Source organism: Megachile rotundata, chromosome 1, assembly GCF_050947335.1.
Source record: "Megachile rotundata isolate GNS110a chromosome 1, iyMegRotu1, whole genome shotgun sequence".
In the NCBI taxonomy this organism is placed as follows: Eukaryota; Metazoa; Arthropoda; class Insecta; order Hymenoptera; family Megachilidae; genus Megachile; species Megachile rotundata.
In genome coordinates this window covers 24,842,843-24,862,932 of record NC_134983.1, presented here as the reverse complement: position 1 = coordinate 24,862,932, position 20,090 = coordinate 24,842,843, and the positions used below count along the sequence as shown (strand labels likewise).

Here is a 20,090-nt window from a genome sequence, read left to right as displayed (position 1 = left end):
TTGATAGTACAATCTTGGTAGAGTGAAAGACAAAAGTAAATTATTCGTGTGTTTTGAAGCTGTTATTTCCTTAAAAAATGAACGATGTGACCCCTGTTGTCGCAAGGTCGTGACTTTTGTAATCCTTCCGTATACGTGTAATAATAAGTCGTAAAGTTACTTGCATTAGATTTATTTGTTGTAGCTTGAAATTCATTAGATAAAATGTTATGTTTTAGAATACTATTGATTAAATTATCTTTGCTTTCTACCGCGTACAATCACGTTTTGAAGAACGACGCAAACATAAGTTTGAATCTTGGCGGTGAACATTCAGTGACTTACAATAGTTCCAACTTGCCGAATTTTATGTTTACGTTATCGAATTCGAGTTACAAAGATTCATATTTAGATTCTAAATCGTATCAGGTAGATTGTTTCGGTTTAGGGAAAACGTTAGCCACAGCATTGGAATGGTTTTTTATGGGTAATCCAAACGGATCAAACGCTTTGAATGTTCAGTTTTTGTTATCTTCAAGAAAACAACCGCAACGTGTTCAAGTAATCATCGGTAGACAGTTTGGTTTAGAATGGACAGATTTCCAAGTCGAACGAAGAACGATCATAATAGTTCATGGATTTTTATCGCACGGTCAAGAATCATGGATCAAAAATATGGAGAAGTCATTTCTTCGATGGGTAAGTTTAATTTTGAATACACGATATTCAAACAAATGTGTCTAAGAATTTTTCTTGATACGTAAAGTTCAACGTATTATTGTATCCTTTAATGATTTTCAGAGTGACGTAAATATCGTAGTTGTAGATTGGAGTACAGGTGGTAATACCTGGAATTACTACAAAGCAGCAGTCAATACAAAAGTGGTCGGATATCAAATTGCAAGGTCTGTTTTACATCGTAATGTAATCCTATACATATATTTGATAGAGATTCTTTTGTACAGATTTTTAGAACACATTGAAAATGCGACAAGCGCTTTGAATACCTCTGATAACGGTACTCTGGGACCCCTCCATTTAGTCGGACACAGTTTAGGAGCACATATTTGTGGATTTGCTGCAAAGGAACTGAAAAAAAGACAAAGTAATTGGAAAATAGAAAGAATAACAGGATTGGACCCTGCGCAACCTTGTTTCAACAGTGCAGATCAAAATGTAAAACTTCACAAATCCGATGCTCCATTTGTCGATATTATTCACACTAATGGTAGATTACTTTCTGAAATTGGATTAGGTTTGCCAGAGCCTATAGGTTAGCGATATTTCTGAGCGACTGGTTTTACCGGTTTTAACAAATGCTATTTTGGTTATTATAAAAGTAACTTTTTACCAGGTCACGTTGATTTCTATCCTAACGGTGGTAAAAGTCAGCCTGGCTGTGTAAGAGAGAACTCGTCGTATTTTGAATATTTACCAATTCCTCTTCAAGGTGAATATACGCATAGATACTTAGAGGTGGAACAAGTAAGTAGCATGCTTTTCATGAAGTATAAACTTGATTTCAGCTATTAACAAGTCCATATGTAGCCATGGACGTTCATATATCTATTTAACGGAATCTTTGATGTCCGACATTAAACGCAATTGTACGTTTTGGGCACATCATTGGGATTTATCGTATCGAAGCTTAAAACGAATAGCTGCAGAATCTTGTGACAGAAACGTCTGCACCGAAATGGGTATAAACGCGATAAATTATCCTCACCGCGGAACATTCTTCGTTGCTACATCGAACATCGTACCATTTTGCAGTAAGTGAAAGCGAAATAAAATAGAAAATTTAACCTTTGTATCGACGTTTATTTTTTAGTAAATTTGTATACGTTGGTAAGCTAATCGATCACGACAATGAACGTCGTCCAATATGATATGTTAGAAATTTGCATATTGTAATAACAACGAGTAATATCGGTAAAAAATCATACGGTTAAACGACATATTTTTATTTGGACAGGTAACGACACTCGCATAATCGACGAAGTGATAATTGAATTGGAAAAGGATTATGCAAACGAGCTGGACGACTGAACCGTAATCGTTTTATATAAATAAAGAGATTTCGAATTTTTAACGATGTACGAAAGTTAATTTATTAAATATAGCTACTATTTACAAATAGATTTCGAAAATCGATCGAGTTATGTACATATATTCCGCTACTTAATTACATTTTTAGTAGCTTCGTAAATAAATGATATTCGATCACGTAAAAAAGAAAATACTTTCTTTTTTCGTCAATTATCTTCCGCGCTTATTTTTTATCGTATCAAAGTGACTTTTATCGTATTTTACTAACAAACATTTTACTAATAACGTTACGCTTTACATAAACGTTATAAATTAATTAGAAATTAGAGATACATAAATTATTATAAAAGTTGCAAGGAATCGTTCGTTGTATAAATATTTCATTTTTCGGATTACGATTCGCCAAATACAGCAACTATTTGGCGTTAAGTTTGGGTTGTACGTATTTGCAGAATGTTTGCACGCGTATGCTAACGTTGGCACGTGATGGACGCAAACAGGATAAGCGGAGTATCCATTAATTGGAAGATTCGTATTTTAAAAAGCTATATTAAAGAGGTGCAGGTGAAATTAATAACCATTTCCGAGGAGTATAACGCGGTTCTAATATGTCAAGATCGTAATCGAAACTGTTCGACGATCGTTGTTACGAACAATACAGTTGAACGTCGAATGTTTTGACTTTAAACGATCGACGTTAACATCGGAGAACGTCACACTCTTCGATTAGTGTGCTTTGGTACCTTTTTTGATCCGTTTAATTAGTTTTGCGGTGGAAGTATGTACGTCTGTGCTTACGAGGCATCTTTATTTTTCGCAAGATGTTTAAGCAACTGATCTGAGAAGAAGAAGAAGAAGAAGAAGAAGAAGAAGAAGAAGAAGAAGAAGAAGAAGAAGAAGAAGAAGAAGAAGAAGAAGAAGAAGAAGAAGAAGAAGAAGAAGAAGAAGAAGAAGAAGAAGAAGCTGTTCAAAGGATCAGTGAATAACTTGTACATAGGTTGCTGGAAATATTCCAGTTCTTCCTCTACACTCGCCTATCCACCAGCCATCCGGTTGTTTCTGATGAACCGTTATCAAGTCTCCAGGGCTCAAGCTAAGTTCGTCGTTCAGATTCGCCGAGTATTGATAGATCGCTCTGCACTGTTCCGTTCCTTCGGATTTGCTGGTCGTTTCGGTGGCGTCCACGTCTTGATTGTTATTGTCTTCGGAATGGCTGCTGAATTCATCGAAATCGCTAAAGTCATCTTCGTCGGGTGGATTCTCGGAATTGCCGTCACCGGCTGTTCGATCGGGCCAGTGACGGCTATCGGTATCGTGATCCGTCTTCGACAGATGAACTTCTATCTCGTCCTCGTCGTCTTGAATCTCGAACGATTCGTTTTTCGCCCAAGAAGGAATCTAGAAGAAAGTAAATTCTCGTAACGATACGACGTCCTGTAGTTATTATTTTTGTGGCGGTCGCGTGCGTACCTTAAGGACACTTTGTTGCAAACCCTGTTTATCTCTGGAAACTAAAATGTGCTCGGCTAACGGATGTTTGCTTCGTTTACTGCCTTCCACTTCCGCTAAGGTACCTCCAACTTTGTACCTCGCCGCTTCCAGGTAGAGCAGCATGGATCTCATCTGAAGGAGGAAAGCGAATGATCGTTTTGGAGGACTCGTGCAGGAGAAGAAGGGAAAATAAAGAAGATTCGTACGTGATGTAGTTTATCGGTAACGTTCTGCGTGCTCTCGTCCGCCGCGAACGCCGGTGTAGCGACGAAAGCTCTATGGAGAGTTTCCAAACCCTCTCTACCGCGTCTTTCTCGATCCAAATCTTGTCTGATCAGATGAAGAACTCTCACTAACGCTTGCTTTCGACGTTCTCTGTTCATCGCGAGAGTAATATGTTCGGCATAAAAATCAGGAAGTAATTGATCGGAATTGCATCCGTCGTTACTCTCTACTCTGCGTATAAGATTCTTCAGGATCTCGATATCTTGAGACACGTTGCAGTTACGTACAGGAGCTGCCAAACGGTCTGCGCTCTGGAAGAAGCAGAAGTAAATATAATCGTCCGACGAACGAATCGGAAAACGCTTTCGCCGTAGCCACGTTGGACGGTTCGTTCTCGAAGTTGGTTTAACTCGGGGTTTGTCGGAAGAAATATTCGTTAACGATTGGCGAAGATGGCAAAAGAAGCGGGAAACGTACCTGTTGTAGACGGGGAGCGAGAGCTTGCAGGTGTGCCAGATAAACGTTCGCTAGATCTTTGAGAGCGCTTAATCGTTCTTCCTCGAGAAGTTCCATTTGTTTAGCCCCCTTCCTCATGGTACTTTCGTATTCGAGCCTGGCTCTCTCGGCTCTCACGCTCACCGTGTAAAACTCCGTATCCGCCCTACGAGAGGAGTCCTCGGCCTTTCTCCTTCTCGCCTCGAGCTTACTCGCCTCCTTCTCCGTCATATGATGGTTCGAAGATTTGTTGTTGCTTTGTTGGCTCTGGCTGATCGATTGTAACCTCGCTAGGTCCTGTAACCTCTCGTTTTCTCTCGCGCAAGCGAAACTTTGTTTCTTACTTTTCATCGCGACGTTACGCCACTCGTGAAGACTTTTTCCCGCCTTGTCGACGGAATTCTCGATGGATTTCCTCGAGCGTCCTTGAGCCTCTGCTACGCCTACCTACGGAACACGTACACACCCGTTTAAAGCCCGTTTAAATCCCGTTTAAAGCCCGTTTAACGCCTGTTCGATGCCGTTAACCGGCGCTATCGAACGATTAAGTAAAGATAGAATACGCTAAAGGAAGGATATTTAGTGGGCGATAAACTTACCCGCAGAGGTTTTGCGAGTTGTTCGCCGAGCGTCAATCCCCAGATTCTGTGGGCTTCCGCGGCAGCTTCCATTTCTTCGCCGACGCATCTCCATGCTTCGTTCACGCCTCCGCTGCTGTTGCCACCTGCGTTACGAAATATCAGACATGCATAAAATGGCTATATAATCGTAAGCAAAAGCAAACTTGGCTATTGAAAAATTTCGTATACCTTGATCCTTCGCGCACGCCTTCGTTAATTTAATGCTCAATTTGCTGAGCCCTTTGGCATAAGTAGCTTCCAATTCCGCCCTGAAACGATAATCCATCTTTTAACGGTAAGAAAAAACTTGAGATTCGATATTTTCGTGATCGAACGTACCTCTCGTGAAGTATCGAGGCCAATTCCTTGCAGAAATCGCCACCTTGTTTCACGTATCGTCGAACGTCTTCGAACCCGCCTTGTCCACCCTGAAATCAACAAGGTCTATCGTTAACGCAATTTCGAGTTGTACGATCGAATAATCGCTAGATCTTTGAGATGTAGGGGAACGTCGAACGTAGCGGTAACCACGCATCGTGGCTCGGGAGATGTCCCGCGAGCGAGTTACGACCATTTCTTTCCGCCACGATGGACTTTGTCTTCCGGAAAGGATAGGAAAGAAAAGTAAAGAAAAGAAAAGGGATTTACGATCGATGCAGGCTTCCGTTCCATTTGCTTCGCAGGACCGACGCGACAGATTTATGCGTAACGAATCGATTTATAGTATTGTTGACCCGTGCGAAAGGAAGGAAAATTGAATCGTACGCGAACGCTCGGCAAAAGGAAAGTTAACCGTGCGTTTTCGATGCCTCGATAAGATTACCCTCTCCGCGCGCGCGACTTTGTACTCGTTCGAATTACCCGAACGATTTCTCGTTAATTTCGCCGGTTTCGCGAAGCGTTTTACTCGAATCTAGAAATTTGTTAATTCGTATCGCGCGCTGTCGTCCGAGAGAATTTCTCCCGTTTCTTTCGTTTGTTTCGCACGCGTTCCTTTAGAAACGATCGTTTAACGCATCGAAGAAGATCGCGGAACGAAATTAAGTCCGGTGATTGTACGTAAACGAGAATTTAGCGTGGCAACGCGAACAGCTATCCAACTAGAACTTGACTGGACGAGTAGTAGCAAGAAAATCGAGTCGAGCGTAACGTTGGAAAATACAGGCAAATTACGTTCCCGATATCTTTTCTCTTCGAGTCGGTCATTATTTCAGCTACGATCCGACGCGTAACGCGCAAGAAAATCTAAACGTCGCGTAAACTGGACGAGAAATATAAAATCCAAAAAGTGTTCGCGCATACGACCGGTTTGTTTAGCGATATAGTTTAGAGATACCGGTTTCGGTTTTCGCGTTACGTATTCGCGATCGACGTTTCGCCCCACGAATATCTAATATCGTACAGTTACGTATTTGGTCGATCAAATTTTCCGAGTACTTCTACTTTGCGATAACTCAGAATTTCGAGGGTGGCAACTAATTACGGTATAAAGTAATTAGATATACGACGCGGCGCCGTATCGCGAGACAACGATCGACCGCGTACGTACGCTCGAGGATCAACTTTCGTGTCGTCCGTGTTCCGCGAGCCAGATACAGGGTAGTCGGACGAAGCGCAAAATCATCCGATGGAAATTGGGTAGGAAAGTAAGGAGATCGTTCACGAGACGCTTGGCCGAGCCGGATGAAAAAACCGGGACACGTAGGAATAAAATGTATTAAAGTTGCGATGTCGATGTCGAAACCTTTCGAAGTAAAAGGTTAATTGATACGTCGACTTGGATATTATGGTACCATGGTCGCGGAACAAATGAACTATCGTATGCAACAGGTGGTATAACGTGCTGCTATACAACTTCCTATCTGTCCTAGAGTTACACACGGAAGGACTCGTAACGATAACGTAATACTTCTTTTGACTTTGTATCTTTGTCCGAGTGTCTTCTACGTATCTTATTAAGGTACGTTCAGGTAGACTCTGTGATCGTTGAATTTCTCGAACTAGACGTTAACGCGTCGAAGACGTAAACTTTCAAACTTTTCAACGATCTATCGGCTTCTTTTCGCGGCCGTTTCGCGAAGGTAGTCGAGGATTTTCACGTAACGGTTGAAAAGCGAACATAATAGCTACGATTCGATCGCTTCGAATATGGAAATTGAAGAGTACCGCGCGAGAAATCTGTAACACCGCGGGCCAATGACAGAGCACGTTGGAATAATACTCTAGTTTAATTAGCGAACTCGTGAAAACGTTGATATTTCGCGTTAACGGCTCGACAATTTCTCGAACAGACTAAATTCGTTAGCGAGTATACATAATATTCGGAAAGTCGGCTAGTTCGGTCGTTGTTCGCGTCTCCGAAATAAGCAGCGAAACTTCGCAGAGGATTCGTGCTAAATAAATAAAATAATAGCAAGTCTCCCTGTTAAACGCGTAAAAAGCATACTCTTTTTAGAAGTTAAAAAATAACTTCTATCTTAGCTTGGATGAAAAACGATCGCGGTAACTTCACCTGGATTTGCTTTCAATTTAGAAAACATTTGACCAGTCATGTTTCTGAAACACATAGTATCCGCATATACGTAGAATAGATTCGCGCGATTCGTTTGAAAATCAAGGTTACTCGCGCGACAAGGGAGGAAAAGTTTTGAATATTAGTAGATGCAGCTGTTCGCGTACACCGTACACGCTTCCTTTCCCTTTTACCTTCGAGAGTTCCTCGACTTTGGGTTCAGGCGAAACGGTGAAATCGAGGAGGTCGCGGACACTATCACCGCGCCGCAACCGCTCGTTACCTTCCACGCGCGTCTTCTCCGTTTCGAGTTTCTACTCGTTCCTACAATTTCTATAAGTACCTCGAATCTATCAAGCACCATCGAAGCACCATAATCTTACCGAAGCTACTTTATGTAAATCGTTAATCAAATTTTCTGTAATTTGCTTCGTGTGTTTTTTTTTTCTTTCTTTTAATTGGATCGTGTTAAATTGATCGAGTGTATCGACGAGCAACGCGTTAACGACCGGATGGTAAGAGGACTGATGGACAAGTTCTCGATCGAAATAATAAGATTTAGACTCTAAAGATTCAAGATTGTAAAGAATTTTTGAAATTCGACTAAATCGCGTTATCGACTCGGTCGTCGCTGGGATCGTCGAAAGAACGTAGAGAAAGAAAGGAATACGCAGGAGACAACGTCGAGAATTTTCTCCGTTCAACTTTCCCACACTTTCGACGCTTCGATCGTACGCCGTCCGCCAGAATGTGTACTTCGCTAAAATGATCGCACCGATGCGTAAGTCTGCTGGTCTGCCGAAACGCGTAACTTTCTTCGAGTAGTCGTTCGAAATGAAAATAACGAAGGCGTATAAACCGGTAAAGGTTTATAAACGAATACCGGTCGTTTCGAGCATAATTCGGTGAAACGAAGGCTAGGGAACGTTAGGGAACGGAACGATGCAAGTACCTCTTCGGGCTCGTGAACGTGCAGTAGATGAGTGGAGGCCATTAACCCTCTGATTGACCCCAACATTCTCCTCTTAATCAGACCCGCTTTCCGAGCATGATCCCGGCTGTTCTCGATCCCGACGGTCTCTTCGTGTTCCGTATCGAAGCACAATTTGTCCACGCTGTAAGAGGTTACGATTTTCTCCTTAGCATCCTCGTCGAACACGTTGTCCGAACTACCGACGACGCGTCGTAAATTATTCGAGGCGTTCTTCGAGGCGTTCTTCGAGGCGTCGGACGTAGCGTTTACCAACGCGATATCGTCGTTTTCCGACGGACGAGTCGCGTTCTCTTCCGTGACGGAGGTCAAACCGAATTCCTCGACTTTCGTGATCGATCCGAGTTGTTGGGTGCTGGCTTTGGTCAGATCGTAGGACGCGCTGTTGCTCTTCGAAATAACTGGGACGCGAGCTTCTCCGGTCAAAGCGCCGACAGCCTGCAACCTAGCGTGTTTGTTCACGACCTCGTTGATCTTGGACGTCTCGTCGCGTAGCCAGCTTCTCATTTTCTCCCATGCTTTCCCCAGTCGATGTTTCTGCAACTTTAGGATGTTCATGGATGCGACCACTTTCCGTTCGTCGATCGGCGATCGGTGGATCAGACCCGGCGATAAATCGTGCTACTTTCTTAACGAGATACGTTCGCCGACGAGAGTCACGGTCCCGAACCGTTCGCTCTAAGGAGTTCTAAGGAGTTTGAACCGCGCGCGATTTCGCTCGATCCGTTCGATCAGACGCTATTTACGAATAATGATAATAATTTCGTTGCGAATTTCGCTCAGCGTAGCGAAACCTATCGAAATTCGGTTCGAAGGATACGGGATATGGGATGCAAGTTACGAATCGAATCTGGAGCGTCCCACATTTTTTTCAATTGATCGGTGGACTAATTAATAGCGGCTCGTTAACGATGAATGGTCCAGAATGCGGACACGAGTAAACGCGGGAACAATGGAACGCGTTATCGGCTCCCCGATCAAGCTTGCTACGTTACGTAGGACGCTTCTAGTTCCTATGCCTCTGGAAGCTGTGTTCGTTCGTCGAAATTGGCGATAGGAATAAACTGTTATTATAAATTGTTATCGACGAGTCCGATCCATCGGGTCTAGTTCGATCCAAGCGTTAAACGAATTAACGATACCTTGGAATGTCCGTTCTTCCATCTCGGAGAAACGTTCGCGGAGACGTCGTTGGAACATTCGGGATCCGAATAGGAACCCGATATCGTCGGAATTCCAGCGTCTTCGCCGTCGCTCTCGGATTCGCCGTAACGTTTTCGTCCTAATTTCAACGACCTGACTAATCGCTTAGCCCGATCGTATCTGTCCGTATTTCGTTCGGCGGTGTCCTCGAGGGCGTTAATGTCCGCGTCGTCGGATTCTCGTCGAGTCGTGGGGATGCCTCGAGTCTGGTCGCGCGGCGCTTCTGCCGCGCACCGACTTTCTACGACTTTCTCGGTTTCGATTTCGTCGGGCACGCGTAAGCCGTTAGGAAAGTCGTACGGTCGATTTTGCGTGGACGTCCGTCGATGTTCGAGAAGGTTGTCCGTGACCGTGGCCGTGCTCGTGGCCGTGACCGTGGCCGAATCGATGCTCCTACTCGGTGCCGTTTCCTCGCCGAACGAACACCGATCGAGGTTCGCGTGCAGGAAACTAAAACTGATCTCGGGCAGGCCGTCCTCGTCGGTTTTCACCGATGCCACGGCGGTCAGCTCCACCGTGCTTCTGTGTCGTTTTTCTCCTCCTTCTCGTCCCGTGTCCTCGCGTTTTTCTTCGCTCGCCACCTGTTCCCTGCTCGTTCGACGCGCTTCGTCTTTTTCTTCTTCTTCCGCTTCGCTTGCTCGTCGTTCCATGGAAACGATCTCTGATCGATCGGTCGCGTCGGGAAACTCGTGGCAATGGATGATCACCGGCACCGGCGCGTCGTACCAGGTCGTGGTAGAACCGCCGTTAGCGTCGCTATTACCGTTGCTCAACGACGACGATAATTTCCTGATCGACTTCAACGATGCCCACGCGTGTCTAGCTTCCATTTTTCTTCGAATATTTTCCTTCGAAGCTTAAACGGTGCTCGAAATTACGAAACACTCGTTCGCGAGCCCTCCGCGGTAACTGGTTTTCATTTTCGTTCGATAACGCGAAACGAACCGAACGTTATTCGCGTTTCTCGGCAAAAGATTTCCGTTGCGGTTCGAGCAAAGATCGTCGAGGGTGAAAAGACACTGTACCGTCCGACAAAAACGTTTCGCTTAACCGTTCACAGAGTAACGAGTTATCCGATTATTCAACGATTCCGAAATTTCAAAAATCCTATACGAGTTAAATCTCCTAGAAATATACGTATACGCGTGTATACATATAAGTAAATATCGTAAATATAATATCGGAGGTTGTCGTTAACGAAGGTACGTTAGAAGCTTTCGAAAACGAACCGCGATTTCTATTTGTTGGAGCGTAGAGGAGGATCTTCGGCTGGTAGAATGCCAGCGAACGGGATACACGCGCGACAAAAACAGAGATTCCCGGCTCGAGCCAGCGTAAATTCCGAGGTATCGAAGAAAGATCGCAAACTCGGCTAGAAGGAACGAGAACGTCTCAGTCTCGGTCGCACCTTGCTCGAATGTCGCGTTACGTAAAGCGTTCACCGGTAAACGCCGCGCGGCGGTTATCGTTCAACTTGAACGTTCCAATTTCGCGAATGACCGTTTTTCCAAGCTCTCGTAGTCTGTTCAGACGCGCACTTTGCACCTCGACCGAGCGGCGCGAGTTCTCGGTTCGCGCGTTTATTTTCCGAATCGAAATACGCTTTCGCGATGAAAGTAAAATTTGACAGGCAATTTGCGCGCACGCAACGAACAACTACGGGACTAAATATAGAAACGACTATTTCTCTAATTATCTAATTATCTAATTATCGATCGGTGCGCAAGGTTGATCGGTTGGTGAGGAGCGCGCGGCGAGACAGAACATAAGGAATATTTTCGACGATTACATATTTTCTATATTCCGTTTCTACGAATCCTGTTTATACACAAGTCGTAGATCGAGCTTTCGCTTTCCTGCGCGATTCAAAAATTTCGTTCCAGCTGCGTGCTCGTTCGAACTCGTGGACGATTACGGTGACGACGTTAGTATACATGTTTCTCGATACGAAGAAAAAATCCGGTGACGCGGAAACTTTCGAGCGAAACGTTTAACGCGACATTACAACTCGTGGTTTAAAACGAGAAACAACTGTTAATACAAATCGGCAGAGCGAATTTCGTAGTTTAAACGATCTCTAAAAGTTTGAAAAGTTTTATGAAAAATAAGCGTATCCGTGTTTGTCGAAGAAAGAGTAGAAAAAATAGATAGAAATTAATGCGAAAGCATAAAGCACTATGGAACTCGCACCGATCACACCCAACACTCTGTTTCTTTTTTTAAAAGACTGCTCGATAAAACTCGTAAAATTCGGTCGGAACGCAAGGAGTTGCACTTTTATCGGGATTCTTTTTCGGGGTTCGCGATCCGATTCGATAACCGACGAACGATCGAACAAAGAATAAATCGAATCGGAGACTCGGCGAAGGATAGTAATTCGAGGCTGTTTGCGCGACGACGTTCCACTCGTGACTGGATCCACGTTGAATACCACGTATTATACAACAACGTCAAACAATTATATCCGTATTATGTTGCGTACACGCGTATTGCACAACGGAACAAACGGTGCACCGTAGCGTACCTCCACGAAAACGAGACGCGACTGTTCCGCGTGAAAATTTCATCTAACAATAACGTTAACGTCCTCGCGACGAGTCGTAAATCTTTCTTACGGGACCCTTACGCGACAGCCTTAAAAGAGTCAGAGGTCTGCGCTATAAATTTCATCGAACCCACGGTGCGATAAGGATGACGCTAAAATCACGGCATCCACGAATCTAAAAATTTTCAAATATTCTCAAGATTATTTTTATAACGTTATTGGATACAGATCTCTCCGTAAAAAAAAGAATAATTCTACGAGAAAGATTTCTAATTCAACTTTCGACTCTATTTTCTCTCTCCGGTATTCTTTTCGATTTCTTTAGGATTTCGATCGTATTTCGATTCGCCTGGCCCTATATACGCGTATTGCATAAGCGTTATCTTTACCTTTGAGGTAACCATAAATTATCTCGAATTATCTGGAATTATCAACGCGTCGAAAATAACCGTGAAACTCTGAATAAAGAGTGAATAAAGAGCCGCGTTATCTCGCAAAAGGATTCTCGCGATACTCGAATCGTTGTTAAATCTGCATATCGAATGTAACGAAGTCGCGATCGATAGCTTCGTATCTCTTCCGATCGTCGATCGATGTGATTCATAAAAAGCGTGTCGACTGATATACGTTGAGTCACGTAGCTTGCATAAACGACGTTGTTATTTTACCTAGTTGAATCCGTGTTTCTTCGAAACGTCATTCGAGGCGTCGAGAAAAAGCTTATACGAAAGTGTAAAGCATCAATTTTTTAACCAGTTACGTCCGCAAATTTCGTCGAATCGGAAGTTGGAATTTCGAAAGGTAACGATACCGTAGGATTATCGCGAAACATCGTGCCTTCCACTAAAATTATTGCCTCGGAATGATAGGCTCTAGGTTATGTTTCTTCGGCGAAAGTTACCGGTAATTCGATGCACTTTGCAATCTTGTTTAGAGAAAGCACCTGCAACGAATAAACGCGCGATGCGACGAATTACTATAAATATAATATGAACCTATCCATCGCGGTTCTTTCGTTTCCAACGGAACTAGGAGAGGTAACGCGCGCGGCGGTAAAGCCAGATGTTCGAGCGACACGAGTAACGAATTCCAGCAACGTAACGATTCACTGAGAAAAACATTCGGATCGAAAGGTCTACTACCAGGGAAGAGACCGATGAAATATTTTGATCGTTTCGCGATTTCACTGGGCGTAGATGCGTCGATACTTCGAAAGGAGGGGCTCTGGCTCCCTGGTTAGGCGATCGTTGGTAATAACGCTGGAGCAGAAGCGAAGAGAGGCGAAGAGAGGCGAAGAGAGGCGAAGAGAGGCGAAGAGAGGCGGAGAAACACTGACGCGGCGGAGGATGCGGCGCGGTGACGCGGACGGAAACGCAACGCGCGTTGCAGCGTAATGCTCCGAAACGAATGCGACCAACAGCGAATAGTTGGGCCGAGTAACGCGTTTCTAGGCGGGAGGTTATTCTTTTTCTTTCCAACTTATATTTAGCCTCGTTCGGAGTTACCGAAACACGTGCCGAGTAGAAATCTACGTAACGCTCGCCTATCACCGAACGCGACCGGTAACAGATCGAACTCGCAGCAAATCGAATCGATCGATTTACCGCTCGTTCATCCGCTTCCAACTTATTCGTCTATATAGAAAAATGACTTTTTGCTTAGGCTCCTTACAATTATTTACGCGAAATTTAAGATGCCGAGAATCTTTTCTACGCGAATCCGTTAAACTCGAACTCGTGAGATTTGCACGGTTCGCAAATCGTCGTAAATTTCGAAACGTTCGGCTTTGTCGCGAGACCGAGTTACGAAATACGACTGTCTCGCGATAACGACGCTCCAGTGAAGCGGGCGCATCGCTTTTACGAAAAAATCTCGCGAAATCGTTCTAATTTCGCCTTTCGATCGCTCTTAGTTTCTCTCGCTCGAATTCTCTTGTTCTTACGATAATTCTATTATATTAATCGAACCGGTAATTCCAATAAAACCACGGAGATTCCATCCGAGAGAAATCCGTCTGTAGGATAAGAAAATGTAATATAGTCGAAATACTCGATAGTCGAAACTATACTATAACGATAATGATAACTGAAAATTGGAAAAATGATCGTTTAATTTTAAACGATTTAAAAGGCGGCCAACCTTGATCTCGCGCTGACGGTCAAACGTTAATGCCGGAGTAGATTGGAATCGTTAAAGATACGATTAAAAATCTTTCAGGAAATTATCTTGAATTTTGAATAAACCTAGTAAAGATTTATTTGTTTATTACAGGAAGATAAGAAGGAAATCGGTGGCCGCGATGATCGTGTCCGCGAAACACGATCGCGGTTAGTCGAATGTTTCTCCCGCGTAACAGGACGTCCGAGTGCAAAGACACGAAACCTTACGAGACAGGCTTAAGTAACTGGTTGAAAAAAAAAGCAACCGACAGAAAGAAAGGAAGCCGTTATGACGGAAGTAAACGGACAACTATCCGGTGTCGGACGCGACGCGAAGCGTTTTGCCTCCATTGACCCACTACTACTCGTTACACGATTTTTCAACTTAGGATCGGACTCACGATCGAAGATGATTCTTCTCTTTGACCGGTAATTTCGAAGGCAACTTGAAGGCCGTTCAAGCAGAAAACTTGCATTTATTTATTTTTCGGCAACTTTCTCTTCGAAGCGTGAATGGTTATCAAGTTTGTATTCGGTGCATAAAATCCTGCAAGAAACACCTGTATCGATCGGTAGGAGGTTAGAATCGAAATTGTCTAAAGTCTAAATCGCGTGAAATTAAAATGATTTCGTTCGTATAAGAAGAGTTTTCATCCGATGAGAATATTATTACGTTATACGAATGTAGTACTTACGAAGAAATTTCGATGATTCTTCGGATGCATGCAGCCGGCAAACCATTGACACTTAGATAGCATGGTAACGTCGCGTTTACTTCGAAATCGCGTACGATGAACGAATCTCATAGCTCGCTAGCGCATTTCACTGAACAGTCGGTTCTCTCGCATTCGCTCGATTCGGAACGATCGACGGGCAAAAAAATGACTGGTAAAATCGACTGGTACGCATAAAAGATAAGCAACGATGAGACGACGCGAGCAACTTGCCACGAAATCTTACCGATAATGTAACGTACATTCATTGTAAAAGCATGTTTGCGCTTATCGGATGATCCGTTGTCCGTTCAAGTCCGACCGTGTTTTACTTTTCACGAAACATCGTACGCCGATTAAGTAATCTCTGTCACGGAATTTCCTATACGAGACCGTTTTTCTCGAAATTCCTCGATCTCTGTCCACGATAACGTTTAACGCGCTTAACGATCAACGCGATCGAAACCGATCGAATAATTAGGTAAGAAAAGCGATTACCGTAGCTTCTACCGTAGCTTTCTCCTCCAGTTCAAACCGATCGAAACCGATGTATCGTGAATCGTAAACGCGCGTCGCGTCGTCGGCTAAATAGGATGGAACTAGGATGGAACTAGGATGGACAAATACCGCTTGAAAGGTACATTTGTTCGCGATTCGAAGCATCGAATATTTTGTTTAGGGAGTGTCTAGAAAACGAGTTTCGGTATCTCGCGATCGAAGCATCCTAGGTCTGTGCGAGGATTAACGAGCTCCTTTGCTACGTATACGTTACCTTGTAACAATTACGACAAACGATAAGTAGCTTTATTAACGCGTTCGTTCGCTTTATTAGCAACGATCAAATTTCATTCGGTCGAACAACTAAACTTACGATTGGCCTTATTTTTATAAAATCTTACAATTTTCCGGATAAATCAAAGTCGATTTTATCGAGGGGAAATTCCAAGTTGCGACGATGCGAAACGACGAACAACAAAATACTAGGAAGCGCGTCAACGATCGAAAAGTCTATTATGTGTTCGGAATATAATCGGCATCGATACGCGTTCCGTATAGGAATCGATACCGGTTGCTCTCGTAACGATACCTATGGTGACGAGTATCAACCGGAAACGGTTCGTCGACCGGAACGAGGTTCTTTCACGAACCACTCGAGTTGCGAGCACCGTAACAAAACGTACCAAAGAACCGATACGAATCTGTTCTCTGTTAAACGGTCAAAATGCGATCGATCGCACGGAACGACCGATTTCTTCTTACAAATACCATTTCTAATTATAGTCACCGAGGATTTACGATTAAACTTTCGGTTGTTCGTATCTCGAAACGACTCGAAAACTCTAAAACTCGAAAACGGACTTCCGACCAGCAAATTTCTTCGCTCGTTAAGTAGATAACGTTTCGGTCGATAAAGAATCTTTTTGCAAGGTAATAAAAACAAATCGAACCGATATTACTAACACGGCTACGGTACGATTCGATTTAAAAGATGAATTTATAATTGATTATTTTCTGATAATTATTATCGAATAGTATATTGGGTAAAGCACGGTAGAAGAAAAATTAATCGCGAAAGAAAACGAGTTCACTTGTAATTGGCGAAAATATGATATTCTACGTGTATACGTACATATACCGTATTAACGATACTTAATTATAGATATCGCATCGCGCAATGTTTCTAGTGCTCGCGATCGAACTTTGTGCACTGCGCGATTAAGTAGCTGATGATTCTACGCGAAAATCGTTGAATCGTCTATATGATTGAACGATCGAGGATTAATCGAAAGGAATTCCTTTAACCGGATGTCTAAATTCGATTACGATATCGATATCGATCGCGTTGACGCGCAGAACTTGTTGGATAGCTGACGCGAAGGTTCGCGAGGTCGGTTCGAAAGTTGCTACGTTAGAGGAAAAAAATCAAAGGACGAATGGAAGAATCTCTGCAAGGAGGCAAAAGCTTTCCGTGGGACCGAAACCCGTTTCGTTGCGCGAATCGCTCGACTGTCCAGCATAATAAGATGCATGTCTGTGACGTAACACTTTCACCCCCGAGGCTCCTTCCTTTGTAAAACGCGATAAACTTCTCGCGATTCTTCTCCCCCATCCTGTCCACTCCCTGTTTTTCTCCTTTCCGTTCTTTTCGTTCTTTTCGTTCTTTTCGTTCTTTTCGTTCTTTTCGTTCTTTTCTCTCACCCACCCGTCTCTCGAACACTATAACCAATAATTACGTAACGAAATATAAACGTTTACACCGTGATCTCTCGAGACGATGTAATAAAGTTCGAGCCGAGAACCGCTCCTCGGCTTTCCGCGTCTAAACTCCGCTTTCTCTATCTCTCGGAAGATCGTTCCAATTGCTTACTCTTCTTTTCGTACCTAAACTCTGTTCGCCCTCGTTTCGAGTCTTTAACTTTGTAAAGAAAACCTCGTACGCCCTCAAGTTTACTTTTTCGAAATTTTTCACAGAAATTACTCGCTTTATCTTCGCCGTATCGATAGTCGCGATAAGATTTACTAAAGCAAGGATAAGGTAAATCGAACAACAAAAGTTTTAACGCGCGCTCGGTAAGTAAACTTCAATGCCGTTCGAATGCGATCGTCTTTGTTACGTCCCGTTAATTTTATTTTATCCTATGCTAATGAAAGATTTTATTCGATCGTTACATTTAGGATATTTGTTTCGTTAAATACACGAAATTTCAAGAATTTCCTGTTTTGCCTTTTTTTCAAAAGCAACAAACGAACGAAACGAGAAGTTACGTTATAACGTAAACGGTAATATACATTTTTCACGATTCAAAATGGAAAACAAAATGATTACGACCAAGTACTGGTACGTTCGTTTCACGGACAAACGGTGGGAGGATTAATTTCGAAAAGAATCACCGAGAAAAAGAGACGAATAGGACCTTGTAACGAATTTCCTTTTATACATTTGTATACGTACAAACCGTGACCGTAGAATCCTCGTTATGTGAACATTCTATTATCCAAACGATGTTATATTTCCATTGAAAAGTACAGAAAACAAGGATAAACAATGATACGGACTAAACTGTTGGAAATGACATTTTTCTGCATAAAAATTCTTAGAATTCTGCATAAATCGTCTTTCGCGATCTACAAATAACTTGGATCAATCGTTTTCGTTATAGCGACTAAAGATACCTACGTATCTTTACGAATATAGAAAAAATTACTATTACAGAGATTCGATTATGTTTCGAAAAGAAAAAAGACCGCCTCCTTGCTAATACTCATTGGCACACAGTCATTGTTCCTCGATAACTATAGCGTCATTCGCGTTTAATTATTCTGCGGTGAGGCAATAAGGCATCATCGTCGCGACAATCATGCGTTTATTTTAATATTCCATTTTTCTCTCTTCGTTTTCACTAAATTCTTACAATATTCTGACAGTATTCTGACAAAAGAATATACGAGTATCGAGAATGTAGACGATACGACGAGTTATCGAAACTGAATCGTTCGTACGTCGATTTCGGTGTAAAGTGTACCGTTTCGATACGAGACGAGTTCAATTTTAAACCGTAATTCGTAGGTGTAAAGTCAACGGTGCACGACGATAAAAGCGAACGAGAAAGCGCATGCAACGTGTAAAGGTTCGCGTATCTACGGACAGATTTTTTTTACAGAATCAATTACGCACTTGCGATCGATGTAAAACTTCAACGTTTCTTATCGATATATGACCTTGCGTCGAACGTGTTCGATATGAAATCCCGTTGAAAAAGTAATTCTACGTTACGAGGTTATGTATTTAATACGCTAACCTGTTGCTCTGTTCGTCGAGCTGCTAAGCTCGCGGGACATTTGAAATAGCGACGGGGATATTTTCGAAATATGTAGTTGAAAATTTCAAGAATGAGATGAAAAGAAGAAAGAAGGAAAGTTGTGACGGAGAAAAAGAGGGAAAGAAGAGGGGTCGGAAGGGGGGAGGGGGGAGAGAGAAAGAGGGGAACGAAAGAAAGGCAAAAAAGTAAACGAGCAAAATTACACAAAGAACGCAAGGAACATTATTTTTTTTTCACCTTTTAACAAGTTTGAGTATCTAGAAAGTCGTAAAACTTACTTACCGCGTATTTATCCTTGTAAAAAATGGAACTACTCGACATGATGTCAATCTCGGAATAACGAGTTGCATAGACCGCATCGAGTCACTGTTTCATCGTCGATCTCTGTTATTTCGATTAAAACTTCTCGAAATATTATCCATTGAGCACCGACGGACACGCGCGCACGCGCGCGCGCCAATATCTTACCGATTGAAAGAACAAAACGAAAATTTCCCGAAGAAGATAATCGAACGTCGAAACTGATGAAAATTCCGAGAATGTATCGAGATGCAAGTACCGATCGCCTATCGATGGCACGTTTGCGCGAAAATAACCGAGAGTGGCAGACTGACAGACGGGACGAGTCGAAGCTGCGAAAGAAAGACTGAAACACCGTATGTATGTCCTGTTAGTTTATGGCCACGGTTACGGCAAGAAAGGTAGTATCTTCCCCTCCCCCTACACTGTGCTGACCTACAATCTAACGCAAAGGCTCTCTCGTTTCGCTCTCTTTTCTTTTTCCTTCTCTCATCCCCTCTCTCACCCTCTACAGCCCCCCACCTCAGGCCCCTCCGCGCAGACATGCAACATCCCTCTTTTCCACACTTTCAATTTATATATTATATTTGGCAAAAATACTTTGGAAATCGTCTTACCTTTCTTTCTTGTGAAGGCGATGCCGTTTAATGTTAAAAGTAAATTTACTAAGTAAAGTAAATTTTCTTCCATTTACCTACAAATATTTTTTACTCTTCGAACCTGCATGTATAAAATGCAGTATGCATTTACACGAATTTTATTTCAATTTCGATTTCAGTCAAAGTAAATATCTGTCATTCTTTTTCTAACATCTTATTTTATGCTTACGATATTATTTATAAAAGTTTATATCTGAAACGGTAAAAACGTTAATGTTTGTATTTCGATATATGTACGTACCCAAATGTATAAGCAATGATTGCCTTCGACTTTTCTCTCTCGAATATTTAGAATATGATTATATTGAAAATGCGCGCGAATACAAGT

The 20,090-nt window shown here is 42.8% G+C and overlaps 2 protein-coding genes across 6 annotated transcripts; one reads left to right on the top strand and one right to left on the bottom strand.

Moving 5' to 3' along the window:
• Positions 1 to 32: 32 nt before the first annotated feature.
• LOC100882391 (phospholipase A1) lies at positions 33 to 2,071 on the top strand. Of its 3 annotated transcripts, none has more exons than XM_012298759.2 (6): positions 33 to 678; positions 781 to 884; positions 945 to 1,207; positions 1,334 to 1,429; positions 1,506 to 1,751; positions 1,955 to 2,071. In XM_012298759.2, the coding sequence occupies exons 1-6, from the start codon at positions 205 to 207 to the stop codon at positions 2,026 to 2,028; spliced, it is 1,257 nt and encodes a 418-aa protein (XP_012154149.1). In that variant the 5' UTR covers positions 33 to 204; the 3' UTR covers positions 2,029 to 2,071. The 3 variants fall into 3 exon arrangements, with proteins under 3 accessions (XP_012154149.1, XP_012154148.1, XP_076387807.1); XM_012298758.2 differs by having other exon boundaries at positions 945 to 1,252; XM_076531692.1 differs by lacking the exon at positions 1,955 to 2,071 and having other exon boundaries at positions 945 to 1,252; positions 1,334 to 1,464; positions 1,528 to 1,611.
• On the bottom strand, positions 2,065 to 19,897 carry Nost (Nostrin). Of its 3 annotated transcripts, none has more exons than XM_076531360.1 (9): positions 19,086 to 19,897; positions 8,324 to 8,899; positions 5,199 to 5,287; positions 5,049 to 5,128; positions 4,839 to 4,963; positions 4,222 to 4,686; positions 3,726 to 4,055; positions 3,499 to 3,651; positions 2,065 to 3,426 (listed from the first exon to the last, which is right to left on the bottom strand). In XM_076531360.1, exons 1-9 carry the CDS (start codon positions 19,122 to 19,124, stop codon positions 3,004 to 3,006), a joined length of 2,280 nt encoding a protein of 759 aa, XP_076387475.1. In that variant the 5' UTR covers positions 19,125 to 19,897; the 3' UTR covers positions 2,065 to 3,003. The 3 variants fall into 3 exon arrangements, with proteins under 3 accessions (XP_076387475.1, XP_076387464.1, XP_076387469.1); XM_076531349.1 differs by lacking the exon at positions 19,086 to 19,897 and adding an exon at positions 9,505 to 12,772 and having other exon boundaries at positions 8,324 to 8,905; XM_076531354.1 differs by lacking the exon at positions 19,086 to 19,897 and adding an exon at positions 9,505 to 12,772.
• Positions 19,898 to 20,090: the final 193 nt, after the last annotated feature.